Source organism: Bombina bombina, chromosome 10 (assembly GCF_027579735.1).
Source record: "Bombina bombina isolate aBomBom1 chromosome 10, aBomBom1.pri, whole genome shotgun sequence".
NCBI classification, from domain to species: Eukaryota; Metazoa; Chordata; class Amphibia; order Anura; family Bombinatoridae; genus Bombina; species Bombina bombina.
This window is the reverse complement of record NC_069508.1, coordinates 136,315,853-136,338,627: the sequence shown is the minus strand read 5'-3', so window position 1 is coordinate 136,338,627 and position 22,775 is coordinate 136,315,853. Positions and strand designations below refer to the sequence as shown.

The 22,775-nt window shown below is 39.1% G+C and overlaps 1 protein-coding gene across 4 annotated transcripts in view; it reads right to left on the bottom strand.

Moving 5' to 3' along the window:
* SLC44A5 (solute carrier family 44 member 5) overlaps window positions 1–22,775 on the bottom strand; it is a 373,508-nt gene that overhangs the window by 259,015 nt on the left and 91,718 nt on the right. For 2 of the 4 annotated variants that reach the window (XM_053693342.1, XM_053693343.1), the window contains exon 1: window positions 20,319–20,393. The exons of the other annotated variants lie outside the window; for them this stretch is intronic. In XM_053693342.1, the coding sequence (XP_053549317.1) occupies window positions 20,319–20,358 (40 nt within the window). In that variant the 5' untranslated portion in view covers window positions 20,359–20,393. Of the gene's footprint in view, window positions 1–20,318; window positions 20,394–22,775 lie in introns of those variants that run through there. 4 annotated transcript variants of the gene reach the window in all.

The window sequence follows — 22,775 nt, the reverse complement described above, 5'->3', positions numbered from 1 at the left end:
ACTTGTTGTACTTTTCTTAAAAGGGCATTCCTGTCAAATTTAAATGCACATAGATTCATTACATATTTGAATAAGAACATATTTACAACATACATTATTATTAGTAATGGCAAAAATGCTTCATTTAAAAGTTATCATTGTTTTAGTGTTACATTTTTTCACTGCACGTGCATGTGAAGCATAGCTAGATATTCTCAGTCCATCAGCATTTTAAATACTGCAGCTGCTCATAGCACCACTGGGGCTCGTATCATGTCAGCAATTAACAAATCGAGTCATTACTAGATAATACAAGTATCCTAGGCTCTCTGAGCAAGTGTTGAGCTTAAAATGCTGGTGCACGGAGCATATTTAAATATGCCGTAGAAACAGCTATAGCTTTTGTTACAAAATACATGTATATTGCAAAAATGCTTCTATTCAAAACAGAAATGCATCCATGTGGATTCCAATTTTGGCTGGAATGTCCCTTTAATATAAACTTCCTTGCAAACATGCAGCTATCTTTAGCCATTAAACGTATTACACTTAGATGTTGGTATAAAAGTCAGTCCCTTTTTTAGTAGTAGGTTCTGTTTATATGTTTTTAATTTTTTTAGATACATTTACTACCTCTCATATATTTGTTTTGGGTTGTTGTTGATTCCTAAAGGGGTATCTGCCCTTGTCTGAAGATTCCATTTTTAGTTCTCTCTCACCTTATCATATTCTGCTTTCTTGTCTCCATCCTAAAAAACTCTTCTATCTACTGAGATTCCTTAAAGGGACATAAAACCCAAATTTGCTCTTTCATAATTCAGCTAGACCATACAATTTTAATCAACTTTCCATCTTTCGTTCTGTAGATATCCTTTGCTGAAAAGCATACCTAGGTAGGTTCAGGAGCTCAGGGCTAGCTGCTGATTAGTGACTGTACATATACTCCTTATGATTGGTTTACCAATGTATTCAGCTAGTTCCCCATAATGCATTACTGCTTCTTCAAGAAAGGATGCCAAGAGAATGAAGCAAAATTGGTACTATAAGTAAATTAGAAAGTTGTTTTTTTAAATGTATACTCGGATTCATGAAAGAAAAATTGGGGATTTCATGTCCTTTTAATGCCTTTCTGTTTCTTTTTCATTCTCTGAAACACCAAATTCAGAGCTGCTTGTTCATTTCAGCAGATATAATTATAAATTATACCTTTTTAGTAGTCTCCCTAATCTCTCTGAAATTTTCATTTTTTGTCTACATTTAATATTTTCCTTAACTCAATTTTTCTTAAATCCATCTACTTATTATATTCTTCTGTGTCATTTCAAGCATTACTATTTATGTTTCAGTTAATTCCTTAGTAACCTTTTGTAACCTCAATTCATTTTCTTTTAACTTTAGTCTCATCCAATGAAATGAACAGTCAATGGCAAAATCTTCTCACATTTTTCTAAACTTCTGTGCTAATGGGTCATTAAAATTATTACCTTTTCATATGCATAGGGGACGATTTATCAAGCTCTTCGGCAGGCTTTCACCTGCCTACGACTGCAGGTTTTCACAACCTGCACACAGTATTAATCAAGCAGTGGTCATCAGACCGCTGCTTATCTACCCTTTCGCCACCTCTTAGGTAGTGAATTTCAATCTCCCCGGTCTAGTCCGACCTGGGAGATTGAAAGATCCTTCCTGTGCGTGATTGGCTGTGCAAGGGCAAGGGGCAGGATTGCAAAATAGCGCTCGTGTGCAATGCTGAATTCCGCCAGGGGAATTCAGCCCACCAGAGGCGAGCTGCGGCAGACAGGGGCGCGTATGTGTGGCTGTGCAAGGGCAAGGGGCTGGATTGCAAAATAGCGCTCATGTGCAATGCTGAATTCCGCCAGGGGAATTCAGCCAACCAGAGGTGAGCTGTGGGGGACAGGGGCGCGTATGTGTGCCCCTGTCCGCCTCAGCTTGATAAATTGCCCCCATAGACTCCTATGTATCATTTTATTTTCAATATATTTAGGCAAATATCAGCTATTTAACCCTTTCACTGTTAAGCCTTTTTCACCTCACTGCTGAGCCAATTATAAGCTTTTTTGGCTACCTACGTTTAAACTCTATTCTGAGTTAAATTTCAGTGAGTGACCCACACAACTTATATATTTTTTTCAGCAGGCCCAGCAAATTCACAGTATACCATTATTATATTTAAAATTCATGGCATGTGAGATAGCTGCAGCAAAAACTCTAAAAAAAATAGTATAATTTTTCCATAGATTTTAGTAAATAATATTGAAAATGGTCCAGTGACCACAGTTGTTACTGTAACTGCAATCAGCTGAATTTGAAGTATATCTGCCACAGTCTAAAGAAATTCACAGACCTGCATATTCCAGCTGTCCCACTACCCTCTGCAATCAGGTAGCCTATTTCCCTACATGGATACCTCTCTTATCTCTGTGAATTTTCCCTGTGTTTTATGCCTGAACGACCCCTAGCTCATATGTCCATAGATACCCCCTCCCTTAACTTTTTTTGCAGGCCCATCAAACACTAATATATCTCTCTTCCTCATCTGAATTTACAGTATATCTGCCACAGTCTAAAGAAATTCCCAGACCTGCATATTTCAGCTGTCCCACTGCCCTCTGCAATCAGGTAGCCTCTGGAAGATAGTTTCCCACCCACCCCAAGCTCATTTCCTCATTTATATAGATAATCTCCTAAACTGACAGATGCAAACACTGATCAGCACAGCCTTCCATTCACTTAACCCTATAGAATACATACCCTCTCTCCCTACAAATAGCTATATATCCCACATCGATAGTATATACTTTTATTTCTGTTTTTTTTTTTTAATTTTGTACTATTTTTGTTTTATTTTCATCTACACACCTCATACCACTAACATGAATCCAAATATGACCATACCGATATTCGTGATAACACTTTTCTCACTCCAATTTTTTATTCACATAATTACCGCCATAAGCACACACCTCAAACTGGAAAACAAATTATCATACACCATGGCCTGCTCTGTTGCTGTAACTTATCTGCTGAGTGCTGGTGGAGAGTTATAAAAAATAACTCTCCTACCCCCACCTCACAAAATGATAAAGTATCCCATTCACTATATGGCCAAACAAAATCTATGTCCAAATTCATATTCCTTATGTTACTTGCCCTTGTAAATGATGTAGAGTCTAACCCTGCTCCCCCAACAAATTCCATTCCTAGCCTTCCAGCTAAAAAAGGCCTCTCCTTTGTGCACTGTAATATCCGCAGCTTACTACCAAAAATCGATGCACTGCAAGCTTGGTGTTTACAATACAAGCCCAAAATCATTGTGATCTCTGAATCGTGGCTAACTGCAAAAATACCTGGCTCTGCCAATGCAATTCATGGGTATTTATGCCATAGAAATGACAGAGCAAAGAGAGGAGGTGGCACTGTAATTTATGTTGACAATTCCACAAAGTACACCCCCTTACAAAAATCGAGCTCTCCTGCCACCTTTGATTTCCTTTCTGGCACAATTGAGATCCCGTGCAGTAAATCAATCATTGTTGCAGGAATTTACCGCCCACCTAGCTCCCCTGTGCATTCCATCTCTGACATAGCACATCTCTTTAGTGAAACCATAGCTCAAACCCCAAAAAGTGAAATTTTGGTTTTTGGAGATTTTAATATTGATTGGCTGAATCCAAAAAATAATAGTTGTTGCTCGCTGTTTAAATCTTTGCAGCTAATGCAATTAATCTCCTCCCCAACTCGCATAAACATCGAAAGCCATAATCACACCCTGCTCGATTGGATTCTCTCCACTTCTCCCAACCGAATCCAGGAGGCTGGTGTTCTCCCTAACAATTTCAGTAACCACTGCTTAGTGTACTGCGTGAGCAAAATAAAGGCAACTAAATCCTCTCGCAAGGTTAAAATCACCAGGTCCTTCAAAAAATGTAATCTTCAATCATTTCTAAATGACATCAAGACGCTCCCCTGGCACAGATTATACCTAATCCCAGATCTAGACTCAGCAGTTGAATTCTTTCAGTCTGAACTCCTATAAGTTTGGAATTTACATGCCCCGCTGTGTAAGGTGAGAGTAAAAGGAGCACACTTGAATTGGATCACAGCTGACCTCATTCAAAACTACCAGTTTCGGGATTCATTGTGGTCAAAGTTCAAGCATACTGGCTCTATGAACAATCACTGTGTATAAAGACAATGGCAAAATATATGCACTAAACAAACAAAATTGTCCAAGGCCCAATATTTCTGTGAAAATCTGAACAATAACATATCAAACCCTAGAAAGTTTTGGAAAGTCATAAATAACTTACAAACTCCACTAATCATCTCCCAACCCTCCACTGTCAATGTGGACAACCAAACCCTGTAACTCCTCTTAGAAGTAGCATATGCCTTTAACAATTATTTTGTTGGATGCTCCACCACCCTGATTGACAAACGAATGAATTACACGCATCCTGAAACTACAAATGTGAATCAGGCCCCACTAAATCAGCAAAGACCCAATATAGAGAAGCTCAATTTAGACCTGTACTCATCAGTGTCATTAAGAAACACCTTAATAATCTAAAAATTAAAAACCAGTCTGGACTTGATCAAATCCCAGCAATGCTGTTGAAGCTCAGTGCGCCGGCAATTGCTAAACCTGTCACAACCCTAATTAACATATCCTTGATGTCTGGATACATACCCAAACTTTGGAAGACTGCAAGAGTAGTGCCTATCCATAAAAGTGGGGAGTTAACCTTGGTTTCTAACTATCGCCCTATATCATTGTTCCCAGTATTGTCAAAAATCTTGGAAAAATGTGTCCATGCGCAATTATGTGAGTATTACCAACAATCTAACTATCTGACCCCTGATCAATCATGTTTTCGCCCGAATCACTCCACTACAACTGCCCTCCTAAAATTTTGCAACGACATCCAACTGGCATGGAACAAGGTGACCAAACTGGAGCTATTTTCCTTAATTTTGCAAAGGCCTTTGACACAGTAGACCACGACATACTACTGTTCAAACTGAAAAAACTCAGGTATAGCTGATCGTCCGTTAACATGGTTTTGATCATATGTATCGGATCGATCACAATATGTCTCCATCTCTGACAGCGATTCCCTCCCTCTCCCAGTCATGTGTGGTGTTCCCCAAGGTTCCATTCTCGGCCCCCTACTATTCACATTATTTATAAATGATCTGCCTAATGTCTGCAAATCCTCAACTGTACACATGTACGCAGATGACACAGTAATCTATGCAAACAATTCCAATCTGCCGCAGCTTGAAGCAGTGCTCCAAGACCAGTTCACAGAGGTAGAAAAGTGGATTTCAAAAAACAAACTCTTCCTAAACACTGACAAAACTGTCACAATGGTCTTTGGAATGGGACCTAAATTACACAAACTACAAAATTCCCATCTATGCATCAAAACAAAATCAAGTTGCACAATGACCGCAGTCCACTCTTTCAAATATTAGGGTATGTTGTTAGACCCCAATCTATCTTTTGGCCTCCACATAGAAAAACTTGCATCATAGTATATGCACCTGCACCGGAAACTGACCTTAATAAACTTAATACATTGGCCCCTATTTATGAAAGTCTGGCGGACCTGATCCGATAGTGCGGATCAGGTCCGCCAGACCTCGCTGAATAAGGTGAGCAATACGCTCGCCGTATTCAGCATTGCACGAGCAGCTCACAAGAGCTGCTGGTGCAACACCGCCCCCTGCAGACTCGCGGCCAATGGGCCGCCAGCAGGGGGGTGTCAATCAACCCAATCGTACTCGATCGGGTTGATTTCCGGTGATGTCTGTCCGCCTGCTCAGAGAAGGCAGACAGGTTATGGAGCAGCGGTCTTAGTGACCGCTGCTTCATAACTGCTGTTTCTGGCGAGCCTGCAGGCTCGCCAGAAACACGGGGCATTAAGCTCCATACGGAGCTTGATAAATATGCCCCACTGAGTAACTCATTCTGCCGCTTTGTGCTACAATGTAATTACAGCACCCACCATTGTGACATACTAAAATAACTTAACTGGCTGTCGCTGGAAACACATGCACACACATAACAGTCATGCGCTATAACTTACAGACTCATGCACACACACACATAGATACACAAGCACACACATAGCAGTCATGCACAATAACATTCAGACTCATGCACACAGACAGACACACACAAACACACAGATACACATGCACACACATAGTGTAGTGTTGTGCTTACTTCCTGGTTTGGTCAGATGCACATTGAGGCTTCCATACAAAGATGATGTCATCAAGTGGGCTGTGCTTAGAATCAGAACAGTTCAGAGAAGCCATCTTGTGACAGTTTGTGATGCAGTTATAAAGTACAAGGACTGAACCTGAGGCTCTGACAATTGCTGATACTAATAAATGTAATGTCAGCTACAGATCACTGCAGAGGATACAGCATCAGCCAGTCAGGAAGAGTAAGAACTGTCAGTTACACATTATAAGTTATATTACAGTTATACAGTTAACAGTTATAAGTTTCCCTGTATTACTATAGTGCTGCATACACAGTATACAGGACTGCTAATATAAGGAGTGCAGCAGCCATTCATTATAAAGGACTATATATATGTGTATCTATCCATATTACTGTGTGCAAATCTATAGGAGCACCTTGTTATGTCATCCAGTGAATAAAGTGCCAGTTACATTTAGAAGTTGCAAGTGCATCATTCATATAAAGAGTTAATGTTTGCTATATAAGGACATTACATCTGGCGATGAGTATACTACCACAAACTCACGCTATAATGGCTGTATTTGGAGCATTGAAAGAATTTGACCCTGACACAGATAACTGGGTTTCCTGGACTGAAAGACTACAGCAGTATTTACTTGCCAATGACATTGGAGATACTAAGTCTGTTGCTGTCTGTCTGACAACTATTGGTGCTAAAACATATGAGATTCTAAAAGATCTGCTACACCCAGAAAAGCCAGCCACCAAGTCTTTGTCTGAAATAATACAGATCTTAACACAACATTTCCAACCACGTCCATTAGAGATTGCTGAGCGGTTCAAGTTTTTTAGCAGGCACCAAGGGGTACAAGAGACTGTATCTACATTTGCAATCAGTTTAAAGAAATTGGCCAGCACCTGTGCTTTTGGGGAGTATCTGAATATTGCCCTTAGAGATCAGTTTGTTATGGGTATCAGTACAGAATCTATTCAAAGGCAACTTTTGACAGAGGAGAGCCTGACCTTCCATAAAGCACTAGAGATTGCTTCTGTTTTGGAACAGGCCACACGAGACACTAGTTTACTGCAGACGCATTCTCACACTAAGGAAGAACAGGTATTTTTCTCTAATGTGAAGCAACAGACTAAACCAGCCAGTAAATATTCTGCAAAAGCAGCATCGCCTATTAACTGTTACAGATGTGTAGCACAGAATCATGTAGCTTCTGAATGCAGATTTAAAAATGCTCGTTGTCATGGCTGTGGTAAAATAGGACACTTAAAGAAGGCTTGCAGAGGATCTCAGCAGAGTGTCTCAAGCAAAACTCATAAGAAGGGAAATTATCACATGGCTTATAAGGGAGCCACATCAGATTCAGAAGAGGAAATGACTGTTCAGAGTTTGACTGTATACACCATGACAGCAGGGTCTGAGCCTTTGACCGTTCATGTTAATATTGAAGGAAAAGGTTGACCATGGACTTAGATACTGGGGCTGCAGTTTCAGTTATGACAATTAAAGATTGGAAACAGCTGAAAATTCCAGTATTGCTGCAGCCCACTACCTTGAAGCTACAAACATACTCCAGAGAAGTCTTGACGCCACTGGGGTGTACATCTGTATCTGTGTGTACAAACAGTAAAACTGCCAATCTTACACTATATATACTAAAATCAGGTAGCCCACCTCTTTATGGAAGGGACTGGATACGGGCCCTTGGCATGCCTGAGAGCCTCAAAAACAGTGAAGTTCATGATATTGGAGTTGATCGTGCCCAGTGGATTCAGAACATTAAGACCAAATATGCCCCGGTGTTTGAAAATGTTCTGGGAAAAGTTAAGAACAAAAGGGTATGGTTACAGTTAAAACGTGGAGCAAGGCCAAAGTTTTTCAAAGCACGAACTGTGCCATTCTAAGGGCAGGAGTTGATGCTGAACTGAGGAGGTTAGAAGAGTTAAAGATTATAACCCCAGTGCATCGTAGTGAGTGGGCTTCTCCTATTGTACCGGTAAGAAAGAAAGATGGACAGATCTGAATATGTGGAGATTTTAGGATGGTGTTGAATGAACAGTTAGCAGTGGATAAGTATCCATTACCCAGAACAGAAGAGATTTTTGCTAACTTATCTGGGGGACAACATTTCACAAAGATTGATTTAAAAAATGCTTACCTTCAACTTGAAGTACATCCAGATTCCCGCAGGTTACTCACCATCAATACTCACCGTGGTTTATTTCAATATAATCGTATGGTCTTTGGCATTGCTCCTGCACCAGCCATCTAGCAACGCACCATGGAAGAACTGTTAAATGGACTACCCTATGTCCAATGCCTTTTAGATGACATGTTAATCACGGGCAGGATGGAGGAAGAACATCGACACAATGTAGAGAGGGTACTGCAGCGGCTAATGACCTATGGGTTGAAGGTCAACTTGGAGAAGTGTGCTTTCATGCGTGACAAATTAGAATTTTGTGGCCATGTTATAGATTATCATGGTCTACACACTGCTGATGACAAAGTCAAGGCCTTGCAAGAAGCTCCTATACCACAGAATGCATCACAACTACGATCATACCTTGGTCTCCTTAAATATATCCACCTTTTTTTTTCCACAGCTAGCCCATACGTTACACCCACTACATCAGCTTCTTGAGACAAATTGACCCTGGTTGTGGAGCAGTGAATGCAATAAAGCCTTCCAGGAATCCAAGAATTTACTCCTGTGTTCCCGCATGTTAATGCACTATGATCTTCAGAAACCACTCATGATAGCATGTGATGCTTCGCCTTATGGTTTAGGGGCTGTATTGTCACACACAATGCCAGATGGGACAGACTGATCGGTAGCCTTTGCTTCCCATTCTCTAACAACGGCAGAGAAGAACTATTCCCAATTAGACAAGGAAGCATTGGCCATTGTATGGGCTGTTAGGAAGTTCCATAACTATATTTATGGTAGACAATTTACTCTTTTAACTGACCATAAGCCACTGCTGACGATCTTTAATCCAAGGAAAGGAATTTCAACCACTACAGCGGCTAGATTGCAAAGGTATGCTCTAACTGTGGGAGCATATCATTACTCCATCAAATACCGGGCCCATGATTCCCATGGCAATGCTGATGCCATGTCCAGGCTTCCACTAATGAATTCCTTACCAGTTGTTCAAGAAAGCCTTCCAAGTGTGTGTTTTACGGGTATAGTACATGCCAAACAAATTGCAAAGGAGACAGCTTGTGATACTGAATTACAACTTCTGGCAAAGTATTTGAGAGATGGCTGGCCAAGAACTGGCTGTGATGTGCAGCGAGCATACATGCTATGAGCGAAAGAACTCACACTCAGAAATGGATGTATTTTATGGGGTGAGAGAGTTCTGGTTCCTAATGGGCTACGGCAAGCTACGTTAAAACTCCTTCATGAAGGACACCCAGGCATTGTCAGAATGAAACAGAAGGCTAGGGGTCATGTTTGGTGGCCGGCCATTAATAAGAACATTGAGAACTATGTTATGGCATGTAAAGGGTGTGTTCAAGCTCAAGGACAGCTTCCACGAAGAGCTGTACAACCATGGGACTGGCCTACTACTCCTTGGGAGAGACTACATTTGGACTTTGCCGGTCCTATTGATGGAATCTCATACTTAATCATAATTGATGCACACTCTAAGTGGCCAGAAGTAATTCCAATGACAAGGACTACAACTACTAAAGTCATATCAGCATTAGAAAGACTGTTTTCAGTATTTGGGTTGCCAAGAAAACTGGTCACAGACAATGGTCCCCAGTTTGTGTCTCAAGACTTCCAGAATTTTTTACATACGAATGGAATTCACCATCATCGGACGGCACCATATCACCCAGCCACCAACGGGCAAGCAGAGAGATTTGTCCAAACCTTTAAAAGGGCACTGAAAGCGCTAAAAGCAGAGAAGCAGGTTAATACTAAAAAACATTTTACAATTTTTGCAACAATATAGAGTTACTCAACACCCCACCACGGGAGTTGCCCCAGCTCAACTATTTTTTGGCAGGAAGATCCGTACAAAGCTGGATTTAATCACACCGGATGTAGAAGAAACAGTCCGCATCATGCAAGATAAAATGAGAGTGGGAAAACCTTCACGGACCTATACAGAAGGAGACTTGGTTTGGTATAGGGTGTACCATACAGAGGAAAAATGGGCACCAGGTGTTGTTGCCCAGGTTGAGGGCCCAAAGATGTATGTGATAACCACTGAATCAGGTGTGTGTCGCCGCCATGTGAACCAACTACGACCACGGCTAGAGAGGAGAGAACAGGCTGGTGAGGACCATCACATAAAAATGCAATCAGACAATGACTTTGATATCTGGGGTGGTGTTTGGCATGATCCAAACACAGGCTCTGACTCAACTACAGAAGATGACTCAGAAATACCAGCCTCAGTAGAAGAACCTTGTAATGAGGAGTCAGGAAATTCTATCCAGGACCACAATAGTCATGCTCGTACTCCCAGGCAATGAACACCTGTTGTTCGTTGGTCTCCTGAAGTTAATCTCAGAGACACTCGCCGGAGACAACATGCAACATATCAGAGAAACTTTCGTCAACGTAGGAAACAAGAAGCAGTTTTCACATCCACAATACAAGAGGATGCTGGAGAAGACTGATTTATCTTACGGTTGTTGTTGTGCAGTTAAGTTTATTAAAAAAAAAATAATAAGTAGGAAAGGAGATGTAGTGTTGTGCTTACTTCCTGGTTTGGTCAGATGGCACATTGAGGCTTCCATACAAAGATGATGTCATCAAGTGGGCTGTGCTTCGAATCAGAACATTTCAGAGAAGCCATCTTGTGACAGTTTGTGATGCAGTTATAAAGTACAAGGACTGAACCTGAGGCTCTGACAATTGCTGATACTAATAAATGTAATGTCAGCTACAGATCACTGCAGAGGATACAGCATCAGCCAGTCAGGAAGAGTAAGAACTGTCAGTTACACATTATAAGTTATATTACAGTTATACAGTTAACAGTTATACAGTTATAAGTTTCCCTGGATTACTATAGTGCTGCATACACAGTGTACAGGACTGCTAATATAAGGAGTGCAGCAGCCATTCATTATAAAGGACTATATATATATATATATATATATATATATATATATATATATATATATATATATATATATATATATATATGTGTGTATCTATCCATATTACTGTGTGCAAATCTATAGGAGCACCTTGTTATGTCATCCAGTGAATAAAGTGCCAGTTACATTTAGAAGTTGCAAGTGCATCATTCATATAAAGAGTTAATGTTTGCTATACATAGCAGCCATGCACAATAACATTCAGACTCGTGCACACAGACACACCCACATAACAGTCATGCATTTTAACTTACAGACTAATGCACACAGAAACACACACACACAGATAAACATGCACACTGAATTTCAGACTCACATGTACTGACACACATGCAAAATAAGTTGCAAAACACATACGTGCACAGTCACAGACATCTACATGTACACTCATTCACACACACACACACACCCTGAAACATATACACAATCAACATTAGTGATCCATTAGAAACATACAAACTGGCATATGCAATATCAGTTTTAAACACATGCTCATGCACAGTATGCACACTCATCTGCAGATTCATTTACACACATACATAAATATACACATCCTGAAACATATGCAAACGCTCCATTTGCAGACTAAACATAAAAAATGAAATCCAAAATCAATTGCAAACACATGTGCACACACATGCTAACTCACACACACACACAATCACACATGCAAACTCACACACACACATGCAAACTCACACACACACACACATGCAAACTCACACACACATACACATGCAAACTCACACACACACACACAATCACACATGCAAACTCACACAATCACACATGCAAACTCTCTCACTCACACACACATGCAAACTCTCTCACACAATCACACATGCAAGCGCACACACAATCACACATGCAAACTCACACACACATGCAAACTCACACAATCACACACACACACACAATCACACATGCAAACTCACACATTCACACATGCAAACTCTCTTACACACACACACATGCAAACACCCACACACACGTAGTCACATATGCAAACACTCACACACACATGCAAACTCACACATACATACTTACACACACATGCAAACTCATACACACACACAAACTCTCACACACACATGCAAACTCTCACACACAATCACACATGCAAACTTACACATGCAAACTCACACAATCACACATGCAAACTTACACACACATGCAAACTCACACATGCAAACTCACACAATCACACATGCAAAATCACACACACACACACACACGCAAACTCACACATTTACACATGCAAACTTGCACAATCACACATGCAAACTCACACAATCACACATGCAAACTCACACAATCACACATGCAAACTCACACACACACACACACACACATGCAAACACACACACATACAAACTCACATACACACACACATGCAAACTCACACACACACATGCAAACTCACACACACACACACGCAAACTCACACACACACACATGCATGCAAACTCACACACACACACATGCAAACTCACACACATGCAAACACACACACACACACATGCAAACTCACACACATGCAAACTCACACACACACATGCAAACTCACACACACAATCAAACTCCCACACACACACAATCAAACTCCCACACACACACATGCAAACTCCCACACACACACATGCAAACTCTCACACACACATGCAAACTCACACAATCACACATGCAAACTCACACACACACACACACACACACACATGCAAACTCACACACATGCAAACTCACACACATGCAAACTCACACACACACATGCAAACTCACACACACAATCAAACTCCCACACACACACACAATCAAACTCCCACAAACACACATGCAAACTCCCACACACACATGCAAACTCTCACACACACACACATGCAAACTCACACACACACATGCAAACTCACACACACACAAACACATGCAAACTCACACAATCAAACATGCAAACTCACACACACATGCAAACTCACACAATTACACATGCAAACTCACACAATCACACATGCAAACCCACACACACATGCAAACTCACACAATTACAGTCTGCAAATGGTGGCTGCATACCTCCCAAACGTCCCGCATGCTGCGAGTTTGTCACAGGTGGCAAGGACACACACACATGCAAACTCACACACATGAAAACTCACACACACACATGCAAACTCACACACACAATCAAACTCCCACACACACACAATCAAATTCCCACACACACACATGCAAACTCTCACACACACATGCAAACTCTCACACACACACATGCAAACTCTCACACACACATGCAAACTCACACACACACATGCAAACTCACACAATCACACATGCAAACTCACACACACACACATGCAAACTCACACACATGCAAACTCACACACACACGCAAACTCACACACACAATCAAACTCACACACACACACACACAATCAAACTCCCACAAACACACATGCAAACTCCCACACACACACATGCAAACTCCCACACACACACATGCAAACTCCCACACACACATGCAAACTCTCACACACACACATGCAAACTCACACACACACATGCAAACTCACACAATCACACATGCAAACTCACACACACACAAACACATGCAAACTCACACAATCACACATGCAAACTCACACACACATGCAAACTCACACAATTACACATGCAAACTCACACAATCACACATGCAAACCCACACACACATGCAAACTCACACAATTACAGTCTGCAAATGGTGGCTGCATACCTCCCAAACGTCCCGCATGCTGCGAGTTTGTCACAGGTGGCAAGGAATGCAATCACCATTTGCAGACTAATACTCCTATAAAGTCTGACTCACATGCACAGTATTTTAGAGGATGCACCAGGTACTGGCGGGGGTCTTACCTTTTACTACCTACTATACACGCTTTTGCAGACTTATGAACACATACACTTAAACTCACAGATATGCACACACAATCACACATGCAAACTCACACATTCACACATGCAAACTCTCTTACACACACACACATGCAAACACCCACACACACGTAGTCACATATGCAAACACACACACACACACATGCAAACTCACACATGCATACTTACACACACATGCAAACTCATACACACACAAAAACTCTCACACACACATGCAAACTCACACACACATGCAAACTCTCACACACAATCACACATGCAAACTCACACATGCAAACTCACACAATCACACATGCAAACTTACACACACATGCAAACTCACACAATCACACATGCAAAATCACACACACACGCAAACTCACACATTTACACATGCAAACTTGCACAATCACACATGCAAACTCACACAATCACACATGCAAACTCACACAATCACACATGCAAACTCACACACACACACATGCAAACACACACACATACAAACTCACATACACACACACATGCAAACTCACACACACACACACGCAAACTCACACACACACACACGCAAACTCACACACATGCATGCAAACTCACACACACACACACATGCAAACTCACACACATGCAAACACACACACACACACATGCAAACTCACACACTTGCAAACTCACACACACACATGCAAACTCACACACACAATCAAACTCCCACACACACACAATCAAACTCCCACACACACACATGCAAACTCCCACACACACACATGCAAACTCTCACACACTCACATGCAAACTCACACACACACATGCAAACTCACACAATCACACATGCAAACTCACACACACACACACACACATGCAAACTCACACACATGCAAACTCACACACATGCAAACTCACACACACATATGCAAACTCACACACACAATCAAACTCCCACACACACACACAATCTCCCACAAACACACATGCAAACTCCCACACACACACATGCAAACTCCCACACACACATGCAAACTCACACACACACATGCAAACTCACACACACACATGCAAACTCACACACACACAAACACATGCAAACTCACACAATCACACATGCAAACTCACACACACATGCAAACTCACACAATTACACATGCAAACTCACACAATCACACATGCAAACCCACACACACATGCAAACTCACACAATTAAAGTCTGCAAATGGTGGCTGCATACCTCCCAAACGTCCCGCATGCTGCGAGTTTGTCACAGGTGGCAAGGACACACACACATGCAAACTCACACACATGAAAACTCACACACACACATGCAAACTCACACACACAATCAAACTCCCACACACACACAATCAAACTCCCACACACACACATGCAAACTCCCACACACACACATGCAAACTCTCACACACACATGCAAACTCTCACACACTCACATGCAAACTCTCACACATGCAAACTCACACACACACGCAAACTCACACACACAATCAAACTCCCACACACACACACAATCAAACTCCCACAAACACACATGCAAACTCCCACACACACACATGCAAACTCCCACACACACATGCAAACTCTCACACACACACACATGCAAACTCACACACACACATGCAAACTCACACAATCACACATGCAAACTCACACACACACAAACACATGCAAACTCACACAATCACACATGCAAACTCACACACACATGCAAACTCACACAATTACACATGCAAACTCACACAATCACACATGCAAACCCACACACACATGCAAACTCACACAATTACAGTCTGCAAATGGTGGCTGAATACCTCCCAAACGTCCCGCATGCTGCGAGTTTGTCACAGGTGGCAAGGAATGCAATCACCATTTGCAGACTAATACTCCTATAAAGTCTGACTCACATGCACAGTATTTTAGAGGATGCACCAGGTACTGGCGGGGGTCTTACCTTTTACTATCTACTATACACACTTTTGCAGACTTATGAACACATACACTTAAACTCACAGATATGCACACTTAATTCTTGCAACCAAAGGTGTAGGTAAAAAATCCTGACCATTTGAACACCCCAGAACGCCAACAGCCAGCCCCTGGAGTCACAGTTCATTCTATTGACAAAACTTATTTTACCATAACAAAACAAACATTTTACAATCACGTTTACATAACCAACTAAAGCTGCTATGACTGATTTTATATCCTTATTTGATTACAATTAGATTTAAACACACATGGAATATGTTTCACCATAATATGACCTTCAATTCTATATTTATTCTTTATTTTATACATTGACCGGCCTTGTCAGTAAAATAACAGCTAGGTAGCAACCCTGCCTCACGCACATCTGTAAACCTCGGCCATTGTTTTCACACAAGAATGCTGATGGATTGGAATGGTGCCAAATAAAGATACCATAAGTACTTCTGTATTTTGTCACTCACATCCTAAATTCATGTGACCCTCAGCTGATGGCTGAGATATTTCAGGGTATCTTTACTTCTTAAAATGGACATAGGGGCAAGAAAATGGAGGATTTATATTTTTTGCATTTGACAAGAAAAAAAAAGAATCTAATGCTCTTTTGAAATTCATAGGGAGTGTTATAGTATTTTCATTTTAGTATGCTTTTGTTGACTATGTAATCAGAACCAACTCCTACATCAAGAGGTTTATTACACTTTCCTTATTGGACAATATATTTATGTCATATTTGTTTAATAAATCTTTGTTTAGCACTTTAGAGTATATTTTAACCTCTTAAGGACATATGACGGAATTTTTCCATCATAAAACAATTGAGCAAACTGAAAGCTGTGTCCTTAAAGGGTTAAATATTATTATTGATAATAATAATAATAATAATAATATGAAGTAAAACACACAATACAGACAACCAATAAATATTTAAAGTACAGCATAAGATATCAAACAAAAAAAATAAAAATGATCAGTGGGCTAACCGTCAGACAATATAGGCAAATCCTTGTTTTAGTGTTCAGCTTTAACTTCTGCATAGATTTTAGATTATTTAGCTAGTAACCAATAGACTTTGTCCTTTGTGGTTACAGCAGAGAAAAAAAAATCCTTATCACACATGCACACACACACGCCCCAGCTGTGTAAGGTTACCTGCCCGATTTCCAGACTTGTCATTCTGTGTTCTGCATTGTACACGGACTACACAAATTCCTGTACTATATGAAACATATGATAATACTAACACATCAAGAAAAAATGTAAAATAATTATTTTACAGAATGTGTTAATGATTGAGTCCTTTATACAGCTTAAAACAAATGTAAAATAATTATTTTTACAGAATGTGCTAATGATTAAGTGACAGTCCCTTATACAGTTCCTGCCTGCACTAAAAATATGTTTAAAAAAAATCTTTTGCTGATCTCAACACCTTTCTCTGTCAGCATTTTAACATAAATTGTAATCTTCTTTGTTCTTATACTGGTTTGTGGTAAAAATGCCATAAAGACGTTGGCTATGAATCTGAGAGCAATACTCTGCTATAGATTGTTTTGTACTTTGTAAGTATATACATTTAATATCTAGTTAATATATTATACTGTGTAATCAAATTCAGCACGTTAGTTGGTCTAATATATGTTTTGTAAGCAGAGTGATATTTTTAATTAAAAAATTACTAATTAGAGCTAGATTACCAGTGGAGCGTTCAATATTGCGCGCCTGTAACCAGCCATTACAAGTGGATGGTAATTGCTAACGTGAGCTTGTGGTAGCAATTAACACTACAAAAATTAACCAGAGGTCAGACCTTTGGTTAATTTTAAAAATATCCCCCCATTTGTCCCCAAAATAAAGAGTGAGGTCCCTTTTTAAAATAAAAAAAATATTAGCGTGTGCGGTTGTGGGGTGTTAGGATAAAAACGGCACTGAAAAGTGCCTTTACATTGCAGGCTATGAGGACTGTGTGTTCTCTCTAAATATATATCTATATGCTTATACATATATATATTCATCTGTTAATATGAGTATGTACACATTAACACATAAATATATAAGTATATACATATATATTTCAATTTTCTGCCCATCTCTGTGTTACCTTCTTCGCTGCACTAGGTTATTATGCCGTGCCTCACAGCATGAGAACGAGGCTCCCATTGGAGCCTATGGTAGCACGCTCTCGTGAGCATTGCACCTCACTTGTAATACCAGCGCACATTTTGCGCTCCACTTGTGATCTGGCCCTTAGTAATTTGAATATAGAGTTGCAAACACCTCCCCCCAGTGTCCCTTTTCTAGCTATGAGTGTATTTTCTTGTGCATGTGTGGTGCACTGCTCTTTTGCATGCGTGCAGTCAGTGTTATGCATTACCCTAACGTGCATGTGCAGCGGAGCAAGTCACATGCATATATAGTCACTACCTCAAAATAATCTAATCAAAAATAGCACTGGACTTGGCTGGGGGGAGAAAAAATGGCAACCCTATTAACATATATATATATATATATATATATATATATATATATATATATATATATATATATATATATATATATATTTGTTTTAAAATAAAAAGGTACATTTGTATTCTAAAAAATGTTTTAATATTCCATTCATGGGCTGCAATATTTAAAGTATAGATACAGAACAGGTGAAATTAAGGATGCTTTGTAATTTTTATATATAAATATGTTGCAGAAAAAGGAGACATACAAAATACAATGCTCTAAGTGTATGACATATTTGCCTTATTATCCCCTTTGAACTATGTTGCCAGCATTATAAAGATGTTGGGTGGGGGCAGTTTAATGCTTTCTATTATAATATAACATTTTCTGCTATACAAAGTATAAAATAATTGCATAATTTAACATAAATTTATTTAATGATAATTTGTGGCATAAACATTGAAAAATGTAACAGATTATGCTAGCTTAATATTGGCTAAAATTTTAGCCAGGTGGTCAGTAAAATAAGCCAGGCCCTGGGGAGAACATGATACATGCATGGTAATTGCAAGCTACATGTGCCACTTCTAATTGGCTCACTAGCTGTATCCTGCTTAGGAGCTGCAATATTAGCTTTTTGTTTTAAGGAAAATTACTGATGAAATTAAACGTTTTGTGATTCTGGTAGATCATGCAATTTTAAGAGACTTTTAAATTACTTGGTATCTTTTGTTGAAAAGCATACACTTAGGTAGGTTCAGGAGCAACAACTTACTACTGGGAGCTAGCTGGTAATTGGTGGCTGCTTACATATGCCTCTTGTCATTGGCTCACCTGATGTGTTCAGCTAGCTCCCAGTAGTGCATTGATGCTGAATTTTACTATGTGTTAACCCCTAAAATGCATAGTTATAGGTACGCAACAGTGCAATAATAACACATTAGAACATTTTTATTTTGCATATTGATGTCCCTTTAACTGCTTTACAGGGACTTAAACACAATGTAATTAAAGGGACATTAAACACTAAATAAATTCTACATAGTATGATACATTCAAAGAAAAGATTAGTCTGAGAATAACATGTAGATGTATCTTTTAAAGTTCCATTAGTTTAAATATTATCAAAATAAATGTAAAGTTTAAGTGTCTATAAAACAATGGGAGCTGCCCTGTTGTAACTTAGGTCACCTTCTCTGCTGTGACCAATTAGGGGCAATTATAGGTCTAGAGTGTGCAGCCAATGGTTGTGCGGAATATAACAGTGTTCTGCAGTTCCATGTCTAACAGGAAGTGAAAAGCTCACAATTTCAGAATGGAAAAGGGGACAAAATAAATGATGAAAGCATATCGCAGTTTTTATGTATATAATTTATCATTTTATATTAACATATCAAAGTGTTTAATGTCTCTTTAATACATTAATGCAAAAACCTTCTAATGAATTAAACCATTACATTTTTTTAATCAGACATTTCCTTCAAAGCTTTCTTGAAAATCAAGCAAATCCTGGTAATGTTTTACTCTCATTCAGGAAAGCAGGTTAATATAAAGAGTGCAATTATTTAGCCCTCATAAAAAGCTTAGTAAACAGAAGTGTATTACCGTGTTTGCCATAGTAGTTCTCGTCTTCCTTAATGCCCATATTTCCTGTCGGTTTCAAACTATTTTTAGGTGAAGTATTAACTGTAGTTTCCAGTGCACGAGCATACGTACAAAACACTATTTAACTAGGTTAACAATAAACCTATTTGAGTGGTAATATCTGCTCCAGGAAGAGTTGGAACCTACACAGAGAGGCTGGGCTATATCCAAGCACAAAAATGTCAACTGATAACCAAATCACACACGATAAAAAAACTCTCTCCTAAATGACTTCTGTGTGTCAGGGCTTTCTGTAATGTGTATTGTTTGTAGAAAGAAATCTATAATATAAAATCCTTTCAAAATAAGAACAGTATCACTCAGGTAATTATTTTGATTAAACATTTAAAACAGGCTTATTTAAAGGGACAGTAAACACCTGGTAATTACAAGGCATTTCTGTTGTGCTGCTATAAAATTACATACTAGCCAAGTCTTAAAGGGACAGTCAACTCAAATGTTTTTATTGTTTTAAAAGATGGATAATCCCTTTATTCCCCATTCCCCAGTTTTGCACAGAAAACATGGGTATATTAATACACTTTTTACCTCTGTGATTACCTTGTTTCTAGCATCTTCTGACTGCCCCCTAATCACATGACTTTATTTATTAACTTGCATTTAAACCAATAAGTGCTGTGAAAAGCAAATACAAAAGCATGTGATCATGGGGTTGTCTTTAGGGACTTAGAAACAGACAGAAAACAATGTTTTCTGTGCAAAGCTGGGGAATGGGTAGTAAAGGCATTATCTATCTTTTTAAACAATAACAATTTTTGTGTTGACTGTCCCTTTAATGTTTTTAAAATATCCTTTTTACTGCAATTATTTTTCCATAGCCAACCCCCCCCCCCCCATGGTCTTATTTGGAGGAGCCAATCTGGGCTTTAGTCCACAGACAACAAGGCTAGCATGTTCATAAAGTATAAAGCTAATTGTTTATATGCAGCAGAGTTAGCCTTGATAAGTTAGCAGGGCGCATTTCAAGTCCTGAGAATTACAAATTGCTTAATTTTCAGAGCTAAATTAAATTAGAAGGGACAAAATAAATAATTAAATTATATTGCAAAGTTGTTTCATTGCACACAACTAAACATATATAAAAATCTCAAGGTGTTTACTGTACTGTTAACATAAAGGTCACATTGTGGCCCTAAAAGCGCTTTAATTGGTTCTCCATGTCTCCAAAGTTAAAGGAACACTGAACCCAAATGTTTTCTTTCGTGATTCAGATAGAGCATGCAATTTTAAGCAACTTTCTAATTTACTCCTATTATCAATTTTTCTTCGTTCACTTGGATGAATTTATCCACCAATCAGCAAGAATAACCTAGGTTATTCACCAAAAATGGGCCGGCATCTAAACTTACATTCTTGCATTTCAAATAAAGATACCAAGAGAAGGAAGAAAATTTGATAATAGGAGTAAATTAGAAAGTTGCTTAAAATTACACGCTCTATCTGAATCACGAAAGAAAAAATTTGGGTTCAGTGTCCCTTTAATACTGTATGTATTTCAACAAGGACAACTTGTCAGTACTTTGATCTTATAACATTGATATTCTTTATTTTTAAGTACATAGAGAATTTTAAAATTGTGCTTTTGTTAGAATGCAACTATGTGTTTAACCTGTGCAAATGGTTTAGCTCCAGAGGAGCAACGCACTATAGGGATCTAGCTGAATATATATACGTAAGTCAATAATAATAGGCATAATAGGCATATCTGTGTAGCCAACAATCACCTTCTAGCTCCCAGAAGCCTATTACTTCTACTATCTAGGATTGCGTTTTCAGAATGTCAAGAGGAAAAAGTAAATGAATAATTCACTTTCATTTCCGTTTACCCAGAACATGAACTGATGTAGGACTAAAGGACAGAAAAGTGTGAGGAAGATGGGGGAATTATACTCTTTTTGGATCTGTACAATAACAAATCTACGTCATTACACAATCTTGTTATGCAGATATTGGTACTCGTTTACGCCAAAACAGTTCTATCTACGGCTGCCAATTAGTCAGTATTTTACTGCCATGCCAGATTTCTTTTTATACAGTTGCAGTCAATGTAAACAATTAAAAAAATAACTAAAGACATTAAAAAAAATCCTTTGTGTGAAAGGTGAAATTTCGTCTAAGAGTGTGGGGATCTAATTTCAAATAAATTATCATTAAAATTAGTCTTAGCAGCTTTAGATTTCAAGTCAGGCTGCATAATTAATCATGCAAATTTATTCTAATTGGCTCTGCAGGAATTTTTCCCCAAGAAAGGTAGCAACCATACATGCATTTATATAATGGCATTGTTCAATCGAAGGTTAAAAGGACATAAATATCTGTAGTATACTAGGGATGTACATTCCCAGGATACAGGCATGAATTAAAGGGATATGAAACCCCCCAAAAATATACTGTGAT